Genomic DNA, 27,868 nt, shown 5'->3' on the forward strand with positions numbered 1-27,868 from the left:
GCAGCTCTGCCCTCAGCTGGGAGATGTATTCAAGCACCCTCTGAGATCCTTTCACTGGGATGTCTCCTGGCACTAAAAGCCTGGTTTGGTGGCATGGTTAGGGAAGACCCACATCCCAAGGAGTTCAGCAGGATTTCCATCCAGTTTGCTGAATTACTTGACAAAATTACATCATGAAGACCATTTCCAGGTGATGCCAAGTTGTCTTTGAGCCTCTTGGACTGCACAAGCAAGAAAAAGCTCATGACAGGACTCAGCTGGAAGGATGTCAGCAAGGGGAGAGACCTTGCTCCCCCCAGCAGCCCCATGGCTGCCACACCACTCCAGCCCTCAGAGGTGACTTGAAGACACAGCAGAAGATCTGCTGGGAAAGAAGGAGCTATTTTCATTTGCAGGTCACAAAAAAGGCATTTGTGACTGCAGCCGCCTTACAAACACAGGCCCCTTATTGTTTGCAAAGACACCCTTGGCAACCTTTCGGAGCAGCCTGGAGATGAACCAAGAAGGCCTTTGTGAAGCCTCATAAAGGGGCATTATGAGCAGGGGGCCCCACGGGCGGGTGGGATGTGCCGGGCGATCCTCCCCAGAGGGAGCTGTGGGAAGCACCAATCTCTAGGAGATGCTTTGTGCTGGAGCTGGTGTGCCAGGCTCTCGTGTGCTGGGGAGAGGCCCGTTGCTCCCACCTTCCTGCACAGAGCATCCTCACAGTGAAGAGAGAAGCTCTTTGGGAAGCTGAGCAAGAGATGTGGATGATCTGACTTGAAAAACTTCATTGATGCCCGTCATAGTTACAGCTGGAATGGGGGTTGAGTTTGGGTCTTGGTCCTGCTGCTCTGCTGCAGAGCATCTGATAGCACTGGGCAGATGTCCCAGACCAAGAAAATCCTGTCTTCTTGTGAAAATATAAAATAACAACTGCTGAAATCCAGTCCTTTTTGCTTAATGGGATATTAGTGATCAGACCACAAGCCCAAGTGGTTCTGGAAAGGGTTTTCCTTGCCTTTGGTCACTTGGCATCATGAGGAAGACCTAACAGCCAAGAAAAAGCACTCTCTGGAGGGAGCATGAGTGTGTTATGGATGATAAAACAAAGATTACTTCATCTTAAGCTTATGAGCATGGTCTCACACTTGTAGGGGAGGTGTCTTCCTTTTGTTGGTTCTGTGGCCCAAGGACCGCCTGCCTTGAGATGCTGATACAAGGCAGCTGAGTGCCCAGAAGGGTGATCTAAAAATCAGGGATGATTTTCTGTTTCTATAGCTCAGGGTGTCTTGTTGAGCCAGGAGGCAATGATATGGAAGCTCCCAAATTCTTCCAATGTGCTTGTCACAGCAGAAGGACACATCATCTCGTGTGTGGTGAGAGCAAACCAGCCTTTCAGGAGGACGAAATTGGTTTGTGTGAGAGCTCCAGCCAGGACTGTGCTTCTACAAACAGAGCAGAGGCAGAGAAAAATCAGGCAAAATGCAACCCTGGGTGTATTTTATGGAGGGCACAGTAGCAAGGAATATTCCAGCTGTGCTGGGCCACAAACTCTGCGGGCTGAGGCCACAAACCACATGTGGACTCTGGGGAATGGTGCTCTCCCTCCTTCTTCCACTGGTTTTGTGACAAGGTCTGCCCCAAAGCCAGGCCTCTTGTCACAGGTGGGGGATGGGATCACACAGCAGAGGACGCTCTGTGTGGTCACAAGAGCTGCACATGTGTCCCTTTACTCAGGCCAGATGTGTGAGCTGAGCCCACCCAGAACCCAGCGTGTGCCCCCTGTGCAAGGGGGCTGCAGTTGGGTCACTGGATGCATGTGACAGTCGGGGGTGTTGAGAAAAGGCCATCAGGGCTCTTTGCCCTTGAGAAGATGGAAAGGTGGGATGAGCCATCCTGCAAATCCCTAAGGTGGGGATGCCCAGAGCTGCCCCTCACCAGAGCACTCCCACACCAGGTTGAAAGTCTGCATTCAACAGGGACTGGCAGAAGTGAGATCAGGCTGCATGCCTAAAAGGGGGCTTACAAGAACGTTGGAGAGGGACTGGGGATAAGGGATAGAGGGACAGGACACAGGGAATGGCTTCCCACTGCCAGACAGCAGGGATGGATGTGATATGGGGAAGGAATTGTTCCCTGTGAAGGTGGGGAGGCCCTGGCACAGGTTGCCAAGAGAAGCTGTGACCCTCCCATCCCTGGCAGTGTTCAAGGCCAGGTTGGATGGGGCTTGGAGCACCCTGGGATTGTGGCAGGAGGTTGGAATCTGTGGTGTCTTGTATGTGGGCTCCATCTCCTGGCTGCTCTGCAAGCCTGGCTGCCACCACCCTGCTGCTGTGCAGGCACTGCTACCAACACCACCTCTGCTCCTTCCCACACACCTCTCCTTGCAGCAAGTCCTTTTCCCAAAGAGCTGTGAAACGACATCCCAAATGCCAGGGATTTCCCAAGGATGTGCTCCTGTCACAAACCCAGAACAACACTTAGACTCATTTAGGCCAGAAAACCGCTCCAAGACCATTGAGTCCAACTGCAACCCCATCACTGGCAGGACCACCACTGCCCCATGTCCCCAAGTGCCACATCCACAGGGCTTTGAAATCCCCCCCAGGCATGGGGACCACTGCCCTGGGCAGCTATGCCAGGGCTGGACAACCCTTTCCCTAATTCCCCAATGCCCACCCTGAGCTCCCCTGGCCCAGCCTGAGGCCATTCCCTCTGCTCCTGTCCCTGTTCCCTGGAGCAGAGCCCGACGCCCCCGGCTGTGCCCTCCTGGCAGGAGCTGTGCAGAGCCACAAGGGCCCCCTGAGCCTCCTTTGCTCCAGGCTGAGCCCCTGCCCAGCTCCCTCAGGGATTGTGCAGCCCCTTCCCAGCTCTCTCAGGGATTCTGCACCCCCTGCCCAGTTCCCTCAGGGATTCTGCACCCCCTGTCCAGTTCCCTCAGGGATTCTGCACCCCCTGCCCAGTTCCCTCAGGGATTCTGCACCCCCTGCCCAGTTCCCTCAGGGATTGTGCAGCCCCTTCCCAGCTCCCTCAGGGATTCTGCACCCCCTGCGCAGTTCCCTCAGGGATTCTGCACCCCCTTCCCAGCTCCATTCCCTGCCCTGGCCACACTCCAGCCCTTCCAGAGCTCTCCAGAGCTGCCCCAGCACTGGAGGTGCCCGAGCAGTGCCAGCACAGGGACACTGTGGCACTGCCCAGGCCCTGCTGCCACCCCAAAGCTGCCATGGCCCAGGGGCCTTCTCAGCCGCTCCACATCATCCCCCTCTGAGGTTCCTTTTGGATGTAATCACCCTGTGTATCACTCATCAGGTTGGACCTGTAGTACCTTCCAACTGAACAGATTTCAGCACTCAAAGTGATTTGGCTCCAACCTCCCCGTGGTGAGAAGTCCCATCTGAGCCACGGGGCTCTCCTTTCCTCACTGCCCAGAGGAGGCTTTGCAACTCCTCATGACAGCATTTGGAGCAGCCCAGCTTCCACAATCTGTACTGGAGTGAGGAGAAGCTTTCTCAGCAAGGATAAATTTGCCAGAATCAAGATCCCAGACTATTTACAAATTCAAGCCAAATTATTTTTACCAGGCAAAAGTCCTGCAGCATCTGAGCAGAAGGATTGCTGGAGGAACTGGTGAAGCCCTGTTTTACTGGAAATGTCAGTGGCTGCACCATCCTGCTGCTGTGGGCCCACAGGATACCTTCAACCCCAAGCTGCAGCCCATTGGGACAATCTGGGGGTCCCTAAAATCCATGCACCACTGCTTAAACTTGAACCACTTCTTCCCTGCCATAGCAACAAGGCTGGCTGGTATCCTGACATGGTTCAGGGCTCTGTGGTGTCCTGATCAAGCTGTTCAGCTGAGTGTGAAGCACTTCAGTAATCACTAAGGTGACGCTGGGAACAGCTCAAGCTGACAGTGCAGAACATTCACTCAGAACAGAGAAAAAAATGAAGAACCCATCTCTTTTTCTCTTTCATTACTCATACAAAATTGCCCTGATGTGGGCAGAGAGAAAGAGAAGAGCACTCCCCCAACTCCAGCCTCTATCTGTGAGTCTAGGATCCCCTGGACAGGCCTCTAAGGCAGCATCCTGGTCCATATCTCCTACTGGGAGACATAAAAGTGAGAAGGCTATGAAGACCTGAAATCTTTTTATGATTTATAGGGGCCCAGGTAGTTTCATATTAGGTGAAACATCGCTGTGAAGCCTAGAAGTAAATGAAAATTTTGATTTTTAGAGTACTTTGACAAGAAAGAAAAAAGCAGCACAATTTTCTGTTTGGCACTTAGGAAGTAGACTAGGGCTGCAAGCAAGAAATAAGTGATTCAGGGGCAGCACAGAAGAGAGAGCTGAGAGTAATGGAATTAATATAAGGAAGAACAGACTGACATGGAAAATGCATTTTCTAACAGCCAGGAGCAGCTCTCCAAGAAAGGGATTAGAGTCCCAGCATGGGAACTTTCAATTTCCAATAAAATACCCCAGAAAACATCCCACTGAGGATGGTCCCATCCTGCAAGCCCCCACTGGTGGGAAGGATGAATCCTCAGCTCCTCTGCCACTGGCTTGCTCCAGTTTCTCCAATTTTCACACATTCTCCAGAGTTGTAAGACTGACTCTGAAAATTATGAGCAGTTGCAAGATTAATTGTTTTAAAAGCAGAAAAGGAACAGAAAATGCCTGAAGGCACATGGACAGATAATATGCTGTATTCATAAAGCTTTTAATAATTTATTGCCAGCAGCTGTATAAAGTTATTCTGTCCCCTTCCACCACTCCTCTTCAAGGACAACTCAAAGAACACCAATCAAAGGATGTCTTGCATCCTTCTAGGTGGAGTCATTTTCTACTAACCACAGAAACTTGTTTTCTGGTAAGAAATTAGAAGTACTGTTACTGAGTTCAAGGTTTGTGAAAAATTCCAGATGAATGCCCTGGAAATAAAAGACAGTGTTTGCCTTGGTTCTGGCTGGGCAAAGAAAACCTGCTCAGGGGAAGGAGTTAAGTATGTCCTTAAAATTAGCTATGTACTTAAGGGATTCCCTGAAATAAAGCCCAAAATGCAGCATTTCAGGACTCTCCTTTGCAAGACAGCTGCACATCCTTTGTCTCTTAGGTTACAATGTAAGATGTAACCAAAAATATATATTCTATTACCATCTTCATAAGCTGTTGAGGTAGGAGGGGCAGTGTTCTTTATCCTCTCCATGACTCATCCCCCAGAGCTCCCTCCTGGTGATATCTTCTGCTAATGGGCCATCAAGGGCTCCCCACATGACTCAAAATTACATCACCCCACTGTAGGATGATCCACCCAGGGGGAGGAACCAAGCATTCCTACCTGGATATCAGCTGAGGTCTGGAACACCATCAGCAGCACTACCCACTGGATTCCCAGAGGACAAGACCTCCATAACCACCACTGGACCTTCAGAGAAGGACCAGACCCTTCTACAGGATCACCGCTTCGACAGAAACACATCCAGCACTCCAGGGGGACTGCAGCCACCATTTAATGGGGCTGCTCCCAACATCCTGATCCACAGCGTGCCAGGTCACATTCTGCCTGCATTCACCCTCGAGAGCTCGGGTGGTTCTGCCTGGAGAAGAGAGGGGAAACCTTTGAGAAGCCTCCAGTGCCTAAAGAGGCTCCAAGGGAGCTGGAGAAGGACTTTGGACAAAGGTGTTGATTGCCTTGCAGGACCAGGGGGAATGGCTTCCCACTGCCAGAGGGCAGGGTTAGATAGGATATTGGGAGGGAATTCCTGGCTGTGAGGGTGGAGAGCTCTGGAACAGGTTGCCAATAGAAGCTTTGGCTGCCCCATCCCTGGAAGTGTTCCAGGCCAGGTTGGAGAAACCTGGGATAGTAGAAGGGGTCCCTGCCCATGGAAGAAGGTGGAATTAGATGGTCTTTGAGGTCCCTTCCAGCCCAAACCATTCCATCATTCTGTGATCCTCAGCACATCCTCCTGGCCTAGTAAGGCAAGCAGCTGCCCCTTAAGCTGGGCTATGGAACTGTTCCCTGTTTTCCATGGAAATAGCATGTTCATCACAAATGTTTGGCTGTTGCTACTCCTGGGCTCCACCATAGGCTGTTCTCTGACCTCTACAAGCCGTTCCTTTCTCCTGCAGTAATTAACACCCTCATTCACACCCCTGTGCTCTTGGCAAGTTGGCAGGTGGCATAAATACCTTGGCATTAAATATTTCATTACCAGGCAGTCCAAGATACTAACAGGGACAGTAAATAGTAAGTGTCCTCTTTGTGAAGGAAAATTAACTAATTTATGATACACTGCCTTGCTTGTTTCCACGAGAGAAGCAAAATCATGGTGCCAGCTCTCATTCAAATGCCCATTAAAAATACCACTTAAATCCTGAAGAAGGGTTTGCCTGAAGAGCTTGTGTATTATAGGAATTCCTGGGTAAATAAAGACAGGCTCCTGTGTCTGTACAACAAGGATTTCTAAGCAACTAAAACCTGCCTGGCTGGACCTGCAGGGGAAACAAAATTCAGCATATTTCTAGAAAGAGAACAGAGAATTTCTAGTCTCTTCTCTTTCTCCTCATTTCACTGAGCCATGCTACTAGTGTATCTCACAGTCATTTAATTACTTTGATTAACTAGTCTGATCCTGCAGCATCTCTGAAGTCTTTTCATTAAAATTTAGGTTACTCCTCCTCAGTCTAAACCTCCTTTTATTTTGTCCAGATCTGTAAATTTCCTTAGTATTAACTGTGCTGGTACAGGAAGGGTAAAATTTTTTTCTTAGCTTATTTTCATGGTGGGTTTTTTTGGCAATTTCCTGATGTTCCTCTTTTGAAAACCTCTAATGCAGGCTGCAAGCTGAATGCACATCCAGCTGGGACATGAGGAGGATTCTAGAGCATCTCAGGGCCACTGGCCAAGATAGGAGATCTTCTGGCCCAAGGAGGGGGGGGATGGAGAGGGGTCAGGGAGACAGGATGAGGTCCCCATGAGGTCCTTGCTTCTCTGGCCCCAAGCATGGCAGCAGGGATGCAACCCCTGGATGTGGCCAAGGAGCCATGTGCAACTGACAGGGTGTGGGGTGGCTTTCTCTCTGTGTAGCACCTTTATTGGCTTTTAAGAGATATAAGCATCTATATGTCATTGTACTCAACCCTCTCTTGCACAGGAGACAAAATAGCTGGTAGAGAACTGTAAGAGAAAAATGAATTTCATTTTCATGGATTTGGGAAAGCAAAGTATTTTCCAGGATAAGACAAAGGAGGTTATTATTGCTTTTTGGTCCTTTTTTAATGAATAAGGATGAAAAGAGGAGATAAAACATGCAATTCCTTGGTTCAGGTTCCATTTCAGCCTGTTTTTTCTCACCTAGAAAGTGTCTGATGGACAGACGGGGATTGTTGTTGTGGTTTTCACCCAAATATAGCACCTAGATCTCAGCTTTTTGCTTCTTTTTTTATCTGATATTTCCTTCTTATATGCTTGTTTCTTTGTTATCTGATATTTCTTTTGCATCTTACACAACCAAAACTTTCAGCACTTATTCTTTGCCACCTGTCACTCCTCAGATCATTCCTTTCCCAGTCTTCATTGATGTGAATATTGTTCGTGCTATCCAAGGGCTCTCCTCCACATTAAACCTAATCCAAGCAGTCATGTCCATGACTGAAACCCTCCTGGGTAGTGCTGATGAAGAGGCAAGAGGCTTAAAGATTCTCATGTCTTTTTGCTGTCCCTGCTGAATGCTGTGCCCATCAAAGTAACTGAATCTTAATTCACATTGGCTGTATCCAGCTCCAGAGGCAAATTCCACATGGAGATTTCAACCCAACTTTTCTTTCTTGGGAGATCAAGAAGAGGAGGTTGGGAAAATGCTCACTTGCTGTGTTTCAGCTTTTTCCTTCCCCAGATTTGTGGATTCTTTGTGGCATCCCACATTTTGAAAAGGCCATTTTCCTGGAGAGCAGGAGGCACAAAGCTGGAGCAGGAGTGTCAAAGGTGCCTACTCACATCCACAGGTATTTGTCCCTGCAAGTGTGAACCACAATCCTTCACTATCTCTTTTATCCCCTCTGGAGAAAACAGCCTCAAGTTGCTCCAGAGAAGTTGCAGGCTGGGTGTTAGGGAAAATGCCTTCCTGGCACAGCTGCCCAGCCCTGGCACAGCTGCCCAGGGCAGTGCTGGAGTCCCCAGTCCCCATCCCTGGAGAGATTTAAAAGCTGTGTGGGTGTGGCACTTGGAGATGTGGGTTAGCGGTGGCCTTGGCAATGCTGGGGTAGCAATTGGGCTTGGTGATCTCAGAGGGCTTTTCCAACCTTAGAAAATCTGTGATTCTGTGATTCTCTCCAAAGTTCCTTTAATATCCCTGTTTTCTTCTCCCGCTGCTGCTTTCTCTGCCTCTTTTCCTCGTTAACAGCAACACAGAGGTGCCAACTCCCTTTCTCGTGACCTTCATGTATTTTATATTCACTTATCAAATGCTTCAGGAGGGAGGGAGGTAAAGGTGTTTTGTGGTTTATATCTTATTGATGGGATTCTCCCCAGTGCTTTTGATACACAGATGAGTCAATTGATTTCTGGCTGTGTTTCCCCCCCAGGCCTCCCTCCTGTCTGCACTGAACTGGTTTTCATGTGCAGATTGCAATCATGCCGATCCTGTGTGTGCACAAGCATCCACGAGATTAACTTGCAAACCTGCAATGCAGGTGGCATTGAGATTGTTTGAAAGGAGAAAAAAAATCAGGGCTGTTGAATTGCTTTTTTTTTTTACTCAGTTTTACAGGAAGAAAATACATGAGGACCACATCATGGCCAAGATCCCAAGAAGTAGGTGAGTGAAACAAAGAGGGGAGGAAATTCATTGCCCCATGAACCAAGTCTGAGACACCAAATTTATTTAACCATATCCCCCAAGCTTGTACAGGTCCATCGCTTCAGTGTTTTCTTAGGGAACATTGTGGGCTGCACTGCTTCTGCCTGAAGCAGAGGGCTCAGTTTCAACTTTCAGTTTAAAGCCTGGTTTAAAGTGAGAGAGGGCAAGATTAGATTGAATATTGAGAAGAGATTATTCCCTGTGAGGGTAGTGAGACCTTGGCACAGGTTGCCTAGAGCAGCTGTAGCTGCCCTATCCCTGGAAGTGTCCAAGGTCAGGTTGGACACTGGGGCTTGGAGAAATCTGGTCTACTGGAAGGTGTCTCTGCCCATGGCAGGAGGTGTAATGAGATGATCTTTAAGGTCATTCCAACCTAAAACATTCCTTGATTTTATAATTACTCTAGGCCTTTACAATGTTGACAGATCTCCACATTGTTTCTGAAAGCTGGAGATGATGAGAAGTCAAATGTTCCAGCCTATTATTGCCGTGATTAGATAAAATCAATCATAGAAGCACAGAATGTCCTGAGCTGGAAGGAATCCATCAGGATCACTGAGTCCAGCTCCTGGCTCTGCACAGGACACCCCAACAATCCCACCCTGAGCCTGAGCACATTGCCCCAGCGCTCCTGGAGCTCTGGCAGCCCTGGCACCACGGCCACTCCCTGGGGAGCCTGGGCACTGCCTGAGCACCCTCTGGGGGATGAGCCTCTCCTGATCTCCACCTAAACCTGCCCCAACACAGCTCCAGCCATTCCCTCGGGTCCTGTCACTGGTCACAGAAAGATGAGATAAAATACCCTATTTCCTGCCTTAAATGAATGCATGTTGTTCCTCACCGTGCTTCACTCAAACCCAGTATGTAAATAATCTCTAATCACTAGTGAGTTACAGCGACAACCCACTTCATCATGAAACTATGCCACAATTCCAAAGCAGATCCTTGTTCTGAGTCAGAGAGAACATTACAACTTCTGCTGGAGAGAAACACTAAATATCCCTCAAAACTTCTGGTCAATCAAAGGGTTCTTTTTCTATTTTGACTGTTTTCTTTTCCAGTACATAAGAGACTGAAGTAGAAAGCCCCTCTAAAATGAAATATGAAAAGGCCTCACTCTTAAACTTAAAATGTTAAAATATTTTGGTTTGATAGCTTTAGAATACTTGTGAGCCCTTTAGATGTTTTTTTTCAAGCTGTGCTTTAATTAAATCTTCAGTCTTCAGGAAGCTCAATTCTTTGATCTGCCTCAGTAAACAGAATTATAGAATCACAGAATGATTTGTGTTGAAAGGGCCTTAAAAATCACCCAGTTCTGACTCTTGCCATGGGCAGGGACACCCTCCACTAGAACACCCTTCACCAGAAGCTTGCTCCAAGCCCCATCCAGCCTGGTCTTGGACACTGCCAGGGAGCCAGGATCAGCCACAGCTGCCCTGGACAACTTGTGCCAGGGCCTCACCATCCTTACAGGAAAGAATTTCTTCCTAATATCTGATCTACACCTACTGTTGGTGTGAAGCCCTTTCCCCTTGTCCTATCCCTCCACATCCTTGTCCAAAGCCCCTCTCCAGCTCTCTTGGAGCACCTTTAGGCATTGGAAAGTGCTATAAAGTCATGAAATGGGGACTTCAGCTGCTCTTTGGTTTCATCCTTTCTTGGTGTAAGCCCATCCTGGAGGAAATGCACAGCCACCTCTTCATTAAATCATGTTTCATTGTGAGTTATTTCAGAGCTTCCAGTTTGTAGAGTGAAACACCTCCTGGGTGAGTTAAATATACGATAAATGGTTCAGAGGTTCTGGAAACCAGTTTTTGGGCAGCAAGGGACTTCACCTCATGCTGGTAGATGCTATAGGTCACTTTCTGACAGTATTTACACAGACTAAATGAAGCCATTAAAATAACCAAACTGCTGCTGTTATCTCTCACAAGAGACTGTCCCAGCAGTGGAAATAACTTATTCACTAGAAAAACTCCTTGGAAGTGTCTAATTGGCCAGCTGAGACTCTGCCTAATTGGAGCGTCTATTTGCCCTGACATTCGTGATGCAGCAGAAGCAAAATGCTCTTCTGAGCCCTGACTCTCCAGGGCTACTCCAATGCCTTCATGGGCTCAGAAGATTTGGACATTCCCATACAGTGCTGGAGGCAAGAAGCTGCCTGGAGCCTTCATCTCTTGACAGATTGGCCAGAAATAGAAATACTTTCCCCTCATATATATTTATATATATAAATATATAAATAGTCTCAAGCTATTTCCAACCCTCATTCTCATCCCCAACACATCCTCACAGCTGCAGCAGGATGGTCTATGAGCCAGGAAAGTTGGCCATTGGATAACTGCAGACAGTGGGATTCAGGCTGAAGCATTGAAGGGGGGGAAATGAAATTGCAAAGGTTCTCCCAGCCCATTACCATGGGAGATAAGACATGAGGGATAAATCTTGGATGGGCTGGAAATCAACAGCAAGACCCTACAGACTGCAAGACGTTCAAATCTCCCTTCTTAGAGCAGTTGAGCAATTGCACAGAGTGCTCCATTTAGCTGGATACAAAACCAGCAGGAAGAAAACACATTGGAGGTCGGCTGCCACAGTGAAATTGCCTTATGTTGCATTTATCACACTGTTGACACTAGATAACTGATAACATTTTATGATTCTTACGAACAAGCCTGGAGGTGACCTCCAGCTGTAGGTTCATAAAGCCACAATAATCACCCAGACATCTGGATATTGAGCTCTAGGATAAAATAGAATCTGTAAACCTGATCCAAATAAAAGTAGAGGCACAGTTTATTTTTTGGGAGGCATGACTTCTTGGTGAAAAAAAGGCAGGATCTTTGATCATGATGGTCATGGAAAAACCAGTTGTGAGGAGGCACCTCAGAAGTAGGGCTGGGGAGGTGGTTGGAGACCTCTGGTACATAAAGGTCAAAGAAAGGAATTGAAGGTGATGTTGCTGCATTTGGACAAAGAAAACCCCATGTGGAAGGAGTGAATACATGGAGACATGCAATAAAGGCTGTGAAAATTCAGCTAAGTAGTGAGTAAGGGCTAACGCAGAATCACAGAATGGTTGGGTTGGAAAGGACTTTAAAGATCATCTTCTTCCATCCCCCTGCCAGGGAGAGGGACACCTTCCACTGTCCTGGGCTGGTCCAAGCCCCATCCAGTCAGGTCTGGAACACTCCCAGGGATCCAGAGGCAGCCACAGCTTTTCTGGGCAACCTGTGCCAGGGCCTCACCAACCTCACAGGTAAGAATTTCTACCTAACATTGCATCTCAAGCTACTGTTGTAAAGCCATTCCCCTTTGTCCTGTCAACTCCCTCTCTTGTCCAAAGTCCCTCTCCAGTTCTCCTGCAGCCCCTTTAGGCACTGACAGGTGTTTTAAGGTCTCCCCAGAGCCTTTTCTTCTCCACGTTGAACATCCCCAACTCTCTCAGCCTCTATGGGCACTGCAGCAGAAGACTGGGGTGCACCTTTCTGCCTCGTGTCTTGGAGGTCCCAGGGAAGGGCTCCCCAGTACTGCCTGCTGGAACCAGCCCTCTCTCCCCTGGGCTTCAGCACCCTCCAGGAAGCCAAAGGTAAATGTGGCAGACCTCCACCAAAGAATGAGTGAGAGACTCAACCAAAACAGAGAGGTCTGAAGAAAAACTCATGCCATCCACTCTATATCCCAGACATTTACTTGAAAGTTCAGAGACTTCTCATTTGTTTTATATTTCCTGTTGCTCCAATCAACGTGGTTGGAAGTCAAACTCCATTGGGTAGTTTCTAGCCCTTGCTTTCCCCAAGAGCCACCTGGCTGTCCTGAAGACACACCCCGTAATGTCCCAGGAGGGGGAAGAGCAGCTGTGGGTTTAGCCCTGTACCTGCTGTGCACTCCCTGCCCACCCAAACCCACCTTGTAACCAAATCTGCTGGGATGATCACTGGGGTTGGCATCTGCTGGACCACAAGCCAGTGTCTGCACTGGGCAGACATGTTTGTTTCCCGGGGTGTCTGGTTTGATTCATGCTGACAGGGCAGGTACCCGCTCTGCACTCCCCATGGGTGTAGGGAAGCTGGGCTTCCACAGGATTATTTATAGGGCACAGCATTATTTATGTTCCCCTATTCTTGCTGTCTTGCTGTCATGCCCTGAACTGCATTTCAAAAATCACAATTTAGTAGTAGATCTGTGATTTTGTTTAACTTCATTAAATGAAATGAAACTTGCTGGAACGAAGTAAAATGAAAAGAAAATAAATTCTATAGAATTAAATGAAATTAAATTTTAAAATTTAATGAAATTAAATTTAGTGAAATTCTATGAAATTTTATGGAGTGAAATGAGATTCTAAAAATGAGATTAAATTAAATTCAATTTCCTGGAATGAAATTAAATTAAACAGAATGAAATTAAATAAAACAAAATGAAATGCTGCAACTGGCAGATTTTTTGTTCATTTCCTTAAAAATATTTAGAACTCTCAAGAGTTGATTTGCTGATATTAACATCTGCAATGCTACTTCTCTGAAAAATTTAATTAATCTTATACTACAAAAAATTAAATGTCTCTCAAATTATTTATGACCTGACGAACTCTTTTCTGAACCACTACTCACTCTCAAGGGTCATGATTCACAACTTCCATTATGTGTGCAATTCCAGTGGACACACAGAGTCCTTGTAGTTGTGCATTTGTGGTTGTGGAGAGTGTTTGGTTAAGTCAAATCTTTGTAAATCTCTAGCATTTGCTCATATAACTAAATGCATTAATGGGCATTACACTGTGACATCAGCTGAGGTATTGCTCATTTAAAACAATTAAGTATTTCACTATCAAATAAAGCTTTTCTTTCTCTTCTGTCTCTACTTTCCAGAGTTTTCAGTAAGTACTCATATTTCTTTCATATTATAAACTCAAACTTACTCTAAAATACACGGGAAAAAATCAGTGCATTGTCAAAGCACCCAAGCACTTATGAGAGACAAATCAAGGGCTTCTTTCAAAAGCTCTGCAAGGAAAATGTTCATTGAATTGTTGGAAGCCTCAGAACTAGTTAAACTTGTTCCCGTAAAGAGTGGGTACCGGCTGGCGCCGCCCCGCCGCTCGGGCGGGAGGAGTGCGGGGCTGTGGGAGGGCTGCGGGGCTCGGGAGGGCTGCGGGGCTCGGGAGGGCTGCGGGACTGGCTCGGGAGGGCTGCGGGGCTGTGGGAGGGCTGCGGGGCTCGGGAGGGCTGCGGGGCTGTGGGAGGGCTGCGGGACTGGCTCGGGAGGGCTGCGGGGCTCGGCGCTGCGGGGCCGGCTCGGGGCTCGGGGCTGCGGGACTCGGGGCTCGGGGCTGCGGGGCCGGCTCGGGGCTGCGGGATTCGGGGCGCGGGGCTGCGGGGCCGGCTCGGGGCTCGGGGCTGCGTGAGGGCTGCGGGAGGGCTCCGGGGCTCGGGGTTGTGGGGCCAGCTCGGGGCTGCGGGAGGGCTCCGGGCTGCGGGGCTCGGCTCCCTCGCTGTGGGCCGCTCGCTGCCCGTGCCCGGCGGGGCTGGCCGGTGGCCCCCCCCGCCCCTTCCCCGGGTAGCAATCAGCCCGGCGGCTCCGCCTGAGGAGGGGGCACGGAGAGCCCCGAGCACGGCAGGGGTCCCTCAGGAGCGGGTGGCCGTCTCTGGCCGGGCACGAGAAGCGCCGCCGGGTCAGCCTTTGCCGTGCGCAGCTCTGGCCTTGGGGGTGTTTGCCGCAGACGCCGTGCGCGCAAAGTTTGGCACAAACACCTGTCTGGAGGTGTGAGGTGAGCTGACAGTGGGGCTGCCTCGGCTGGGCACAGGCAGCCTTTTGCCGCTCCTGGCCTGCTTTTCAGCCAAAAACGTGAAGGAGATACTGTGCAGTGCTTACAGAGCATGATCCCACTGTGATGAGGGGAAAAAAAGGACCTTCTGCTATTCATGGGAAACCTGTTATTCCTTGTGCAGACTTTTAATTCTTCTGTCTGATTTACTGTCCAGTATCTTTCTAACAAAACCTGTTAGAAATTTAGATTAAGGATGAGGAGTTGAGTTCGTTCATTACAAAATCTTGCAAAGCCTGAAGGACTGGGATGGTGACTGCTCTCAGCAAAGTTTATTTATTAGCATTATGTCAGATTTCCCCCAGCCCTGGGCAAGAAACCTCTGGGATCGTGTTGGAGGTGAGACTGATCCAGGTCAGATCAGGTCAGTGTTTCCCTGTAGGTGTGGGGTTTGGCCCCAGACGCTGAGTTTAAACTGGATCAGGGTAACAGGTGCTGCATTTTGTTGTATCACAAGAGTTTATATCCCTGCCTCTGCTGGGACGTGGCAGCACAGGGAGCAGAATTAAGCCTGCACCTCCCGTGGGCATTGCTGGACTGTCTCTCTGTTGTGCCATCAGACCATGGCAGTTTGCTGCTGTCACTGCCACTGCCACTCCACCTGGGGGCTGTGCCCTCCTGGCAGCCCTTGCCAGCCCCACACAAGCTCCAGTGCTGCCTCTGTGCTGTGTTAGAAGTGTTTGCTGGGAACGTGCCTCATCCCTGGGAGTATCCTTTTGTTCCTGGGCAGTTGGACAGAGCTTTTGGGCTTGTCAGCTTCAGACTTTGATTGCAAAAGTCACTGAAAGGGAGAATGACAACGAGGTTTGTCAGAGTGGTGCTGTCAGACACCACCTCACAGTCTGTGCTGGATGTTGGAGGCTGTTGTGTATTCGCAATGCAAGGAATTAATGTCCCCTTCCCAATTCAGCCTAGATGGTCCCAAAGGCTCTTGCAAGGAATATTTCTTTTTTACTTTCTTTCATTTGTGATAACATAATTTCCAAACTGCCATGAAAATTTCTTTTGTTTCGCCTGGAGAAAACCACATGGCAGAGGCAGTTTGCAGAGCCCAGAATTGTTTTAGGAGAAGGGAGTGCTGTGAGTGCTGACAAGCTGCATCTGCCTGTGCTCTTATTCCAGGAAAAATGCGCTATGCCAAGTCCTTTTCAGTTCTTTCACATAGAAAAGCTCTTGCTGGCACACAGCACATGATTGTTCCTCGAGTGCTTGGACTGGACTGGGACCACTCCACAGCTGAGGAATAATTTCATTTTTCCAGAAGGAGGCGGGAAGACCATGGATTTCCACGTAAGAATGGTAGGAGAGAAACTTGGAAGTCGTGCAACTTGTTAATGATTTATTCTGATCGGCATTTGCCCTCTCAGTGTCCCGAAGCTCGGCGCTCCCCGTGTGGGGGCCGACCGAGGCCTGGCGCGCGGCGGCGCAATGACGCGCGCGGCGGCGCAGTGACGCACGCGCGGCGCGCGCAGTGGCTCGCGCCTGACACCCGGTGGCGCGCAGCAGTACGGCAGTGGAACAGCGCGCATGCGCGTTTGCCAGCGGAGGCCCTTTGCACGTGGGAATTAAGGGCGAAAAGGAAACCCCGTGAGCATGCGTGGTGCTGTGGAAAGGGAGGCGCATGCGCAGTGGCGTGCCCGGCATGGAGCCGAGGCCGCACCGCAGAGCCTTTCCTGGGACACAAAACCTGGCTTTTTCCTGCGAAACAAAACCTGGGCTTTTCCTGGGACACAAAATCTGCGTTTTCCTGGGAAATAAAATCTGGGGTTTTTCCTGGGACACAAAACCTGGGTTTTTCCTGGGAAACGAAACCTGCAGCTTCCCCAGCCCCGTTGCGAGGGGGGACCCCCCCTGAGCAGCTGGGGCGGTGCTGGGGCGGTGCCGGGCGGTGCTGGGGCGGTGCTGGGCGGTGCTGGGCGGGGCCGGGGCGGTGCTGGGGCGGTGCCGGGGCGGTGCTGGGGCGGTGCCGGGCGGTGCTGGGGCGGTGCCGGGCGGTGCTGGGGCGGTGCTGGGGCGGTGCTGGGCCGATGCGGGGACGGCGCTGGGGCGGTGCTGGGCAGGGCCAGGGCGGTGCGGGGCGGTGCCGAGGCGGTGCCGGGGCGGTGCGGGGCGGTGCCGGGGCGGTGCTGGGCCGGTGCCCGGGCGGTGCTGGGGCGGTGCCGGGGCGGTGCCCGGGCGGTGCTGGGGCGGTGCGGTGCTGGTGCTGGGCCGGTGCTGGGCCGGTGCCCGGGCGGTGCTGGGCGGTGCCGGGGCGGTGCCGGGGCGGTGCTGGGCGGTGCCGGGGCGGTGCTGGGCCGGTGCCCGGGCGGTGCTGGGGCGGTGCCGGGCGGTGCTGGGGCGGTGCTGGGGCGGTGCTGGGCCGATGCGGGGACGGCGCTGGGGCGGTGCTGGGCAGGGCCAGGGCGGTGCGGGGCGGTGCCGAGGCGGTGCCGGGGCGGTGCGGGGCGGTGCCGGGGCGGTGCTGGGCCGGTGCCCGGGCGGTGCTGGGGCGGTGCCGGGGCGGTGCCGGGGCGGTGCCCGGGCGGTGCTGGGGCGGTGCGGTGCTGGTGCTGGGCCGGTGCTGGGCCGGTGCCCGGGCGGTGCTGGGCGGTGCCGGGGCGGTGCCGGGGCGGTGCTGGGCGGTGCCGGGGCGGTGCTGGGCCGGTGCCCGGGCGGTGCTGGGGCGGTGCCGGGCGGTGCTGGGGCGGTGCTGGGGCGGTGCTGGGCCGATGCGGGGACGGCGCTGGGGCGGTGCTGGGCAGGGCCAGGGCGGTGCGGGGCGGTGCCGAGGCGGTGCCGGGGCGGTGCTGGGGCGGTGCCGGGCGGTGCTGGGCCGGTGCCCGGGCGGTGCTGGGCGGTGCCGGGGCGGTGCTGGGCCGGGGCCGGGGCGGGGCCGGGGCGGTGCTGGGGCGCCGGGAGGATGCGGCTGGAGATAGAGCTTGCAGGCTTGTCACTTTTAAAGGAACGTGGAAAGCAGGGAAAGAGGTGGTACAAAAGCATTGTGACTGCTGGGCAGGTGAGACGCGACTCAGACGGGGGAGTCGCTTTCCTGAGCTCCTGAAGTTCCACTTGATTTTCTCAGGAGCAGTCGTGAAAAGTTTCCCGTTTGGAGCTGGGCTCCAAAAAGAAGGAAGCTGAAAATGCTTCTTCTGATGAATCCCTAAGTATGGGAGGCCACTGTGAAAAATGCATTTATTTTTTGATTGGCTTTTCACAAATATTAAAATGAATATTATATGTGTTGTGTTAGAAAATAGTACTTAATTCTCTTAAGTACTGTGTTAAATATAGTTTTAGGTTATAAAAAATGTTAAAATAGAAACTATGCTATGTAGGATACTTTTTTAAAGAAAGGACTCGCAGCGAGATAGCAGCCCCAGGACACCTGAATCTTTCAGAGAAAAAGAATTTATTGCCCTCTTATCAGAAGAAACTAACTTCTTCCTGCCTCGAAGGCGCTGTTAGGATTCGGAGGAAGAAGTTGAGGATGACCAGACAGAATCCTGTGTTTGAATGGAATTTATGCATCATGTATGAGGTGTATGAATATGCAACGGGCTGTTGCTTTTAAGGGGTAATCCTTTGTTAACGTGGGTCCTTTTCCGTGCTCGTGATGCCCAGTAAAAGGTACCCGGACATCTGTAACTCTTTGTCTTTATTATCTCATATTGTCCTAATTAAATTTGTCCAAATTATTATTACTCTAATTGTATTACTATTTTTTAATAACCATTTTATTACTATTAAACTTTTAAAATTTTAAAAACAAGTGATTGGCGTTTTCACAATATGAAGCTCACTGCCATAAGCAGGCAGTAACTTCCACGGGTATTTTAACTATTAAAAATGCTGACTTGTATTTCCTCTGGGCACAAATGACTTGGCCCATGTAGAATCCACTGAGGCTGTGAACTGCAATCCAGAGCATCTTCAGGCTTCTGGTGCTCGGGGCTGTGGTGTTTGTTGTGCAGAAAACATCCCAGGCTGTCCTCCCTGGATCTGGATGTGCATTTCCACAGTTCCTCAGAGTGGGGAAAGGCCAAGAGGCTGCTGGGAAGGGCTTCCTCCCAGGCCTGGGCATCCTCAAGACACCTCAATGTTTGTTGTCTTTTGTTTCCCAGCCCAGGGCTAAGCTGGAGAAAAGGTGGAGAGAGTAGCAAGTGAGACCTTCCATGTTTCGATCCACCCTTGAATTCCAGGTTCTCCCAGCGGGTCTGTGCTGCCTAAGGGAAGGAAATGTTGCGAGTACCTGTTTGTTCACCTGTGCAGCTTGGAGGAGAGACTGAGCATGGAATTGCAGGGAAGCTGCGCTTGTGTAGTGGCTGGAGGAGAAGCATCTTGCCCCACATGTCTGTATGCCTCTGTCCTTACTGTGTGTTTGGCATTCTCTTTTTCTCTGTTCTCCATGCTTCGCTCATGTTCCTTTTTATTCTCTGTGGTGCTGCCCGTGCCATTGTTCCTCAGAGGATCCTTGTGTTCCATTCCCCGTTCCTGTTCTTTTTTAAATGCCTCTCTGTTGTACTGCCCATCCCAGTTTAGGGGTTTTTTTGTTTGTTTGGGGGGTTTTGTTTGGGGTTTTTTGTTTGGGGTGTTTTTCAACTTCATCCTGCACCCTGTTCTTCCTTTTCTTCCTGTGTCCTCTCTGCTTCTGCTCCCTCTTGCTGCCCCTGGCCCATAACAGCGAGGCTGGGGAGGAGCCTCAACCCTTCTGGGGGCTGCCCCCCCTCTCTTGTTGCAGCAGAATCCGTTGCTGGGGGGATGGACGTGTGGAAAGGGCTTGGAGGAAGCGCTGCGCTGCTGTCCAGGGCAGTCGGACTCGTTCTGTGCCTTCTTTGGGGGTCAGGGAAAGGGGGTGAAGACTCGGGGCTCTGATGCCATTGGGGGCACCCCAAGGTCCCCGGGAGTGGGAGCCCCACTGCTGTGCAGGAGCAGGCGGGTGGCGGGCGAGGGGCGTCATGCTGGGGGCCGTCCCCCAGAGGGACCCAAAGCTGCCACCAAATTCACAGGGAGGGGTGGGTGTAGAATGCTAAAACCTGTCCAGGTATTCGTTTTTATAGCTATTGGTAAAGAATAGGAATTTGTCCCTAAATTCATATGGAAAGAAACCCAGAGCAGCCCCACGTGTGAGCTGTGAGAATGAGGAGGGCTCCGAGCAGCCCCAGGTGTGAGCTGTGAGGATGAGGACGACTCGGAGCAGTGCCAGGTGTGAGCTGTGAGGATGAGGACGACTCGGAGCAGCCCAGGTGTGAGTGTGAGGATGATGGGGGCTCGGAGCAGCCCAGGTGTGAGTGTGAGGATGATGGGGGCTCGGAGCAGCCCAGGTGTGAGTGTGAGGATGATGAGGGGCCAGCTCCTGCTGGGGGGAGGCTGTTTTAGGGGGAGGCTTTGCCTCAGTTCCCTTTTGCATGGAACTGCTGAGTGGAGGGGTTTATGGGGGGCTCCCGGGGCTGTCTCATGGAAGGACTGTGAGAGCTTCTCACAGGGTCTGGGGGAACACCTGGATTCGTGCTTGGATACGTGGAACATCGCTTAAAGGAGGTGCCGAGGGACGAATCTTTGTGCCGGGGAGCAGCAGCCGAACAGGTGAGCCTGTGTGGATTTGGAGCGGGGACTTTTGTCCTTCCCCTTGTGATAAATAGGTATGATTCGTGCTGATAAAAATTGAAACAGTAATTTATATTGATACAGTAATTAATATTTGAGAATAATAAATAGTTAAAAAGTTGTAATGCCAAAGAAGAGAGGGAGAGGAGGGGCTCCACCCCTCCCTTCCCAGCAGATGTTTTCAAGGACCACAGGAAAGAAGCTGAAGATACAGTTGCTAAAAATGAACAAGAACCTGGTTGAGTCCCAGAAAATGCTAATTTTAAGGGATTTTTTGCCTTGATATTTAGATGCAGTGATACCTTAGTCTTAGCTTACATTGTACTGGCTTGGTGCGCATGTGTAACCCAAAGGTGAATTAAAGGACAAAGAGGAAAAGGAGAGGTTTTCATCCAAAACGACCCCCAAAGACTTGTGCGACCACCAAACCGAGTGGTGGCGCATGCGTGATAAGGGTGGTAATGAAGGCGGAGATAGAGATATGACGAACCGAAAATGGGAGGAGATGGCATTGACACATGGCATATAAGGGGTGATTTTCACTTGGCAAGCTGGTACGTGAAGTGGCAAGGGTTACAGAACCCTGCCCTCCGTACCCTGCGGTTATTTTTCGTTTATGCGCTATTATTGGAACCAAATTATCCCTTATTTTAATCGAATTATATTGTATCCAATTTTACATTTTTTATTTTAACTATTCAATTAAAATTGTTACTCCTTGTAATATTGTTTTGTTTTGGTTTTGTTTGTTTTTTTTTTTTGATGGTATAATTGGGCAAGTCCCTCCCCGGATCCCCAGGAACAAAAGTGGAGCTTATGAGGACAAAAGGAACTAAGGAGAAGGAAGCAGCTTCTCTTCTATTATTGTCTGTGTTTGAACTGAGGGGATCCCTCTTCACTTGTGGTTTTAAGGGTGTTGATTGCAGAAAAACCTGCCTTTTCCAGGCTGTTAGGGATATCCCAGGGGTGACAGGGAATCCCTGCGTTCTATTTTAAGGGGAATGGGAAAAGTATTGTTGTGGTATTATGGGTTTGATTTGAAGGTAGTCACCCCATTTTCATCATCCTAAGGTTTAAATTGAGGGGGCAGCCCTGGTGTCCCTCCTTTTCAAGGGTTTGAATGGAGGTCGAAATCCCCCTTTCCCATCAGCTGAAGGCTTTCATTTGAGGAGCACCCCTTCTTTTCTGCTCTCCTAGGGGATGAAATTGAACGGGAGAACACATTTCTTTGCCCTTGTTGAAGTGAGGTGAGCCCCGCCTGCGGCGTCAGTTTCGGGGTTCTGTTGCGGGAAGCTGCAGCTCTGGCAGCGTTTGCAGGGCTGCAATGGGGCTGTGCCGCTGCATTCGAGGGCGCTTCTTGTGCCCGTGGCCCGGCCCGGAACGTTCCCGCTCGGGAGTGCTGCTGGCACGGCCTGGGCAGCTGCCGGGGCGGACGGGGGATTTGGCGCGGCAGTGGAGGAGCCACGCCGGTGCGAGCCGTGCGGAGCCGAGGGAAGCCGTGCCGGGCCGGCCAAGGGCGGCAGAGGCGGCGCGGGCGCTGCTGCGCCGGCCCGGGCGGTGTCGGCCGCTCCGGGCGCGGGGCTCGGGCTCAGCCGGTACCCCCGGGCGCGGTGCCGGCCCCGCCGGGCAGGGGCAGCGGGCGGGGGTCTCTGGGCTCGGTGCCGGCCCCGTGTGCCGGAGGAGCCGCCGGAGGAGCCGCTTTCCTGCCGGGAGCCGCGCTCCGTCCGGGGCCGGCAGCGAGCGCGGGGTTCGCCTGCTGAAAGTTCTGGGGTGTCGTGGTTCGGAGGCGCATTGTAGGCATTTATTGCATAGTTTTGTTCTGTTTGCAGTTGGTGTACGCTAAGGGATACGGTGTTCTTCCTGAGGGGTATGGTTCTCGGTGCAGGTGGGGATGGTAAAGGTTTGCTTTGGAGTGAGTTTTGTAGTCGGATATTTGTTTTGCCGGGATATTATGTTTTTAGAGGCGTGCAATGGTTTTTACGGGTCGGAGTGTGAAGTAGTGGTTCGGACTTTAATTCTGTTGTGGTGGCTTTTATTAGCGTGAGTGTGTAGTGTTTGTGTTGGTGGGCTTGAGGTAGCGTCGTGTCATTAATAGCATCAAGTTTTTAATCTTTATAATTGCATTTGTGTTTATCGTCTTCCAGGGCTTTTATTTATTTGGATTGTTTGCTTGTAGTGTATGTTTTATGGTTAAGGTTCATTTGGGAGACATTGTTTATGGTTACGTTTGTCTTTAGGCTTTGTGTTGGTTTCTAGGTGGTATTTTTATTTTGATAGATTGAGGCACTATGGGTTTATTCCGTTAGGAATAAATTTTTTGTTGTAAATTTATTTGGGGTTTTTTTGTGTCGTTGATGTATTTGGTTGTTCTTTATTAGTTTGATTTTTGGGAACATGGGTATTTATATGGGGGGTCTTTTAAAGTAGTTTTTTTATTTGGGTAGGAACTTTATTTTTTAGTGGTTGGGATTTTTTTCCATTTCATAAATTAGTTCGGTTTCTAAAGTTAGTTTTACAAAGTATTGGTTATTCTTTGAGTTAGTGTAGAGGCAGAATTTTGGTTATTTTTTTTAATAACGTTGAGGGTCAGTGGCAGTGCTTGGAGTTTAGTAAGTTGGTTTGACTTTTTTTTAGGGGCTGTTGAGATTTGCTGTGTGTGTTTCTATAGGGTTTTCTTTTATTTTGGTTTCATTTTTCCAATGAAAATGTGATGAGAACTGCTAGTGAAAAGAGTGTTGTGTGTTTTTTCGTTGCAGTGGATTGGCTGGTGGAGGTATCTTGATGTTTTTGGAAGATATTGGTGGGAATTCAATGATGTTTGTATTGTGATTTTATTTAGGAATTGGATTTTAAATGTAAAATTATAACTATAACGATAATTACACAAAACAAATATATGTATAGAAATGTGAATAAAAAATTAAAAATTGAAATATCGACCGAATATATAAAAAAAATTCCATGTAAGGTAAATCATTATATGGTATAAAAAGGTACAATATTTTTTAATACTGAGTATTATATATGTTTATATATATATGAATATAGATTGTAAATAGAAACGAAACACCAATCAAAATATAAATATAAAAATGTATGACAAATATATCCAGCCATATATAGAAAAAGGAAATATTAATGAATATAGAAAAAAAAACTTCATACAATACATACTACAAGTCATACTATATATATAATGTTATAATATATTATAGGAAATATATATAGAATATTTAAAAATACAGAGCATCAATATGTTATCATATGACATTTACCAATTATAAACACACATATGAAAATGAAAAATAAAAATATAATTTTTAAATTCTTAAATAAAGCGGGTTTTTTATTTCCCAAAATGCAAGGGTTTGACTATAAAAAAAATAAACAAAACAATAAAAAAGTTGAAATTTAAGTATAGAAATATGTCATAAATACGTACAGATATATAAAATACGAAAATAAAAGCAAAATGAGTAATAGCGCTAGAGATGATAAATATTTCAAAAATTATTTAAATATATTTTAGAATTTTATGTATATTACATATAATGATTACTATACTGCATCAAAAGAACCAATAAATACAAATCTGAATATATTAAACAACATATAATTAAAAAATTTCAATGTCGTTTAAAAGAAGGGGGGGTTTTGAATTTATTTATATAGACACAAATAAAAAATTTCATTTCCTTTCGGGAAGGGAAAAGGAATCTTGTGATTTCAATGGGGACCAATAGAGGAATCTTTGGTGCATGTCCCTGCCCTTGATGGCATGCCATGCCTTTTGATGGCTTTGACTTTCGGAAAGATTTTTTTCTCTTTTGCTTTTTGTTTTTATGTATCCATGCCATGTCCCTCATATCTTCCCCTCCAAGTTTGTCTTCCTTTTTGTCTTTTTCCCCAGCTTTTGCAACATCTGTGAGCTTAGTTTTGGCATGTTTTAGTCCTTTGCAATGCACCTGATATAATCCTGGGCCATTTTCTTAGACTCACGAAATTTCCCAAATTTTCTTTTTTCTCCTATAATTCCAATTCCTATGATGGTATCTCAATTCCAGCGTGTTTCTAAGTCCTTCTTATCTCTTTTGGCCTTCAGTGTGGATCAATTTTGGCAAGCTTTGCTGCATGTGCCTGCATTTGATGGTGTATGGCCTGCATGCATTTTGATGGCTTTGACTTTGGGAAAAATTTTTTTCTTTTTTTTTGTTTTTTATGAAGTGTCCATGCCATGTCCCTCATACCTTCCCCACTAACTTGTGTCTTCCTTTTTGTCTTTTCCCCCTGCTTTTGCAACATCTGTGAGCTTAGTTTTGGCATGTTTTGGCCCTTTGCAATGCAGCTGATTTCCTCACAGGTTATTTTTTGAAGACACTAAAATTCCCGATGTTCTGTTTTTTTCAATTCCATTTCATTTGAACCTATCTCCTTTCCAGACTGCTTGTCCGACTTTCTTTTGAGATTCGCAACACTCCTTTTCCCTTCCCGAAAGGAAATTTCATTTCCATTCAGGAAGGTAAAAGGAAACTTCCGATTTCAAAGGGGGCCAATAGGGGAATCTTTGGTCCATGTCTCTGCACTTGATGGCATGGCATGCTTTTGATGGCTTTGACTTTGGGAAAGACTTTTTTCATTTTGCTGTTTTTTCATGAAGCGTCCATGCCATGTCCCTCATAACTTGCCGTCTAAGTTGTGTCTTCCTTTATGTCTATTCCCCCTGCTTTTGCAACATCTGTGAGCTTAGTTTTGGAATGTTTTGGTCCTTTGCATTGTCCCAGATATAATCCTGGGGAATTTCCTTAGAGACACGAAATTTCCCAACATTTCTTTTTTTCTCCACCAATTGCAATTCCTTTGATGGTATTTCCATTCCTCACAGGCTATTTTTTGAATACAAGGAAATGGACCGGGATTCTATCCAGAGCAGTGCAAAGGACCAAAACAGGCCAAAACTAAGTTTACAGATGCTGCAAAAGCAGGAAAAAATGTCAAGGAGGAAGACTCAGCTTGGAGGGAAAGATATGAGGGACATGCTGCGGATAGTCAAAAAAAGAAAAAAATATTTTCGCAAAGTCAAAGCCATGCAAACGCAAGGCATGCCATCAAGTGCAGGGAGATGCACCAAAGATTCCCCTATTGGTCCCCATTGAAATCGCAAGATTCCGTTTCCCTTCCCGAAAGGAAATTTCATTTCCTTTCGGGAAGGGAAACGGAATTTTGCGACCTTTCATTTCCTTTCGGGAAGGGAAACGAAATCTTGCGACGCCAAAAAGAAAGCCAAACAAACACTCTGGAAAGGAGATAGGATCAAATGAAATGCAATTGAAAAAAACCCAGAAAATCGGCAGATTTCGTGTCTTCAAAAAATGGTCTGTGAGGAAGTGAGTTGCAGTGCAAAGGACCAAAATATGCCGAAACGAAGCTCACAGAAGTTGCAAAAGCAGGGGGAAATGTCGAGGAGGAAGACACAACTTGGAGGGGAAGATATGAGGGACATGGCAGGGAGAATTAAAATTTTAAAAAAATTTGCAATACAAGCCTATAAAAAGGCAGGCCATATGACATCATGTGCAGAGACATGAACCAAAGCTTGCCCAAATTGATCCCCACTGAAGGCCAAAACAGAAAAGAAGGACTTAAAAACGCTCTGGAATGGAGATACCATCCAAGGAACTGCAATTGGAGGAGAAAAAATGAAAAATTTGGAAATTTGGCGACTGCAAGGAAACGGACCGGGATTCTATCCAGCGCAGTGCAAAGGACCAAAACAGGCCAAAACTAAGTTTGCAGATGCTGCAAAAGCAGGAAAAATTCTCAAGGAGGAAGACTAAGCTTGGAGGGGAAGATATGAGGGACATGCTGTGGATAGTCAAAAAAAGAAAAAAAATTTTGGCAAAGTCAAAGCCATGCAAAGGCATGGCATGCCATCAAGTGCAGGGAGATGCACCAAAGATTCCCCTATTGGTCCCCATTGAAATCGCAAGATTCCGTTTCCCTTCCCGAAAAGAAATTTCATTTCCTTTCGGGAAGGGAAACGGAATCTTGCGACCCCAAAAAGAAAGCCAAACAAACACTCTGGAAAGGAGATAGGATCAAATGAAATGCAATTGAAAAAAACCCAGAAAATCAGCAGATTTCGTGTCTTCAAAAAATGGTCTGTGAGGAAGTGAGCTGCAGTGCAAAGGACCAAAATATGCCGAAACGAAGCTCACAGAAGTTGCAAAAGCAGGGGGAAATGTCGAGGAGGAAGACACAACTTGGAGGGGAAGATGTGAGGGACATGGCAGGGAAACTTAAAAAAAAATTTTCAAAAAATTTTCCAAGTCAAGCCCATAAAAAGGCAGGCCATATGACATCATGTGCAGGGACCTGCAACAAAGCATGCACAAACTGATCCCGCTGAAGGCCAAAACAGAAAAGAAGGACTTACAAACGCTCTGGAATGGAGATAGCATCCAAGGAACTGCAATTGGAGGAGAAAAAATAAAAAGTTTGGAAATTTTTCGAGTACCCGGAAACGGACCAGGATTCGATCCAGCGCAGTGCAAAGGACCAAAACAGGCCAAAACTAAGTTTGCAGATGCTGCAAAAGCAGAAAAAATGTAAAGGAGGAAGACTCAGCTTGGAGGGGAAGATATGAGGGACATGCTGTGGATAGTCAAAAAAAGAAAAAAAAATTTTGGCAAAGTCAAAGCCATGCAAAGGCATGGCATGCCATCAAGTGCAGGGAGATGCACCAAAGATTCCCCTATTGGTCCCCATTGAAATCGCAAGATTCCGTTTCCCTTCTTGAAAGGAAATGAAATTTCCTTTCGGGAAGGGAAACGGAATCTTGCGACCCGAAAAAGAAAGCCAAACAAACACTCTGGAAAGGAGATAGGATCAAATGAAATGCAATTGAAAACAACCCAGAAAATCGGCAGATTTCGTGTCTTCAAAAAATGGTCTGTGAGGAAGTGAGCTGCAGTGCAAAGGACCAAAATATGCCGAAACGAAGCTCACAGAAGTTGCAAAAGCAGGGGGAAATGTCGAGGAGGAAGACACAACTTGGAGGGGAAGATGTGAGGGACATGGCAGGGAAATTTAAAAAAAAGTTTTCAAAGAATTTTCCAAGTCAAGACCATAAAAAGGCAGGCCATATGACATCATGTGCAGGGACCTGCACCAAAGCTTGCCCAAATTGATCCCCGCTGAAGGCCAAAACAGAAAAGAAGGACTTACAAACGCTCTGGAATGGAGATAGCATCCAAGGAACTGCAATTGGAGGAGAAAAAATAAAAAATTTGGAAATTTTTCGACTACCAGGAAACGGACCGGGATTCGATCCAGCGCAGTGCAAAGGACCAAAACAGGCCAAAACTAAGTTTGCAGATGCTGCAAAAGCAGGAAAAAATGTCAAGGAGCAAGACTCAGCTTGGAGGGGAAGATATGAGGGACATGCTCTGGATAGTCAAAAAAAGAAAAAAAAATTTTGGCAAAGTCAAAGCCACGCAAAGGCATGGCATGCCATCAAGTGCAGGGAGATGCACCAAAGATTCCCCTATTGGTCCCCGTTGAAATCGCAAGATTCCGTTTCCCTTCCCGAAAGGAATTTCAGTTCCTTTCGGGAAGGG

At 48.3% G+C, this 27,868-nt stretch overlaps 1 protein-coding gene across 1 annotated transcript; it reads right to left on the bottom strand.

The window, feature by feature from the left end:
- Window positions 1–1,261: 1,261 nt before the first annotated feature.
- Window positions 1,262–22,044, bottom strand: LOC128946679 (basic proline-rich protein-like). The gene is made up of 5 exons (XM_054290618.1): window positions 21,852–22,044; window positions 16,658–17,601; window positions 16,029–16,219; window positions 13,923–14,426; window positions 1,262–1,427 (listed from the first exon to the last, which is right to left on the bottom strand). Exons 1-5 carry the CDS (start codon window positions 22,042–22,044, stop codon window positions 1,262–1,264), a joined length of 1,998 nt encoding a protein of 665 aa, XP_054146593.1.
- Window positions 22,045–27,868: the final 5,824 nt, after the last annotated feature.

Source organism: Melozone crissalis, unplaced genomic scaffold, assembly GCF_028551555.1.
Source record: "Melozone crissalis strain CALT ecotype California unplaced genomic scaffold, PUWL_Pcris_2 ptg000006l_1, whole genome shotgun sequence".
In the NCBI taxonomy this organism is placed as follows: Eukaryota; Metazoa; Chordata; class Aves; order Passeriformes; family Passerellidae; genus Melozone; species Melozone crissalis.

Bases quoted from the DNA above. Each gene is read 5' to 3' on its own strand.
- LOC128946679 (XM_054290618.1), bottom strand. From the start codon at position 22,044: ATGCGCCTCCGAACCACGACACCCCAGAACTTTCAGCAGGCGAACCCC. The intron at 17,602-21,851 runs GTACCGGCTGAG...TTCCTTTAAAAG, and splicing joins GGCCGGCACCGCGCCCGGGG to TGACAAGCCTGCAAGCTCTA. The intron at 1,428-13,922 runs GTACCCACTCTT...CTCTGTTTGTAG, and splicing joins CGGCGGGGCGGCGCCAGCCG to AAGCACAGTCCTGGCTGGAG.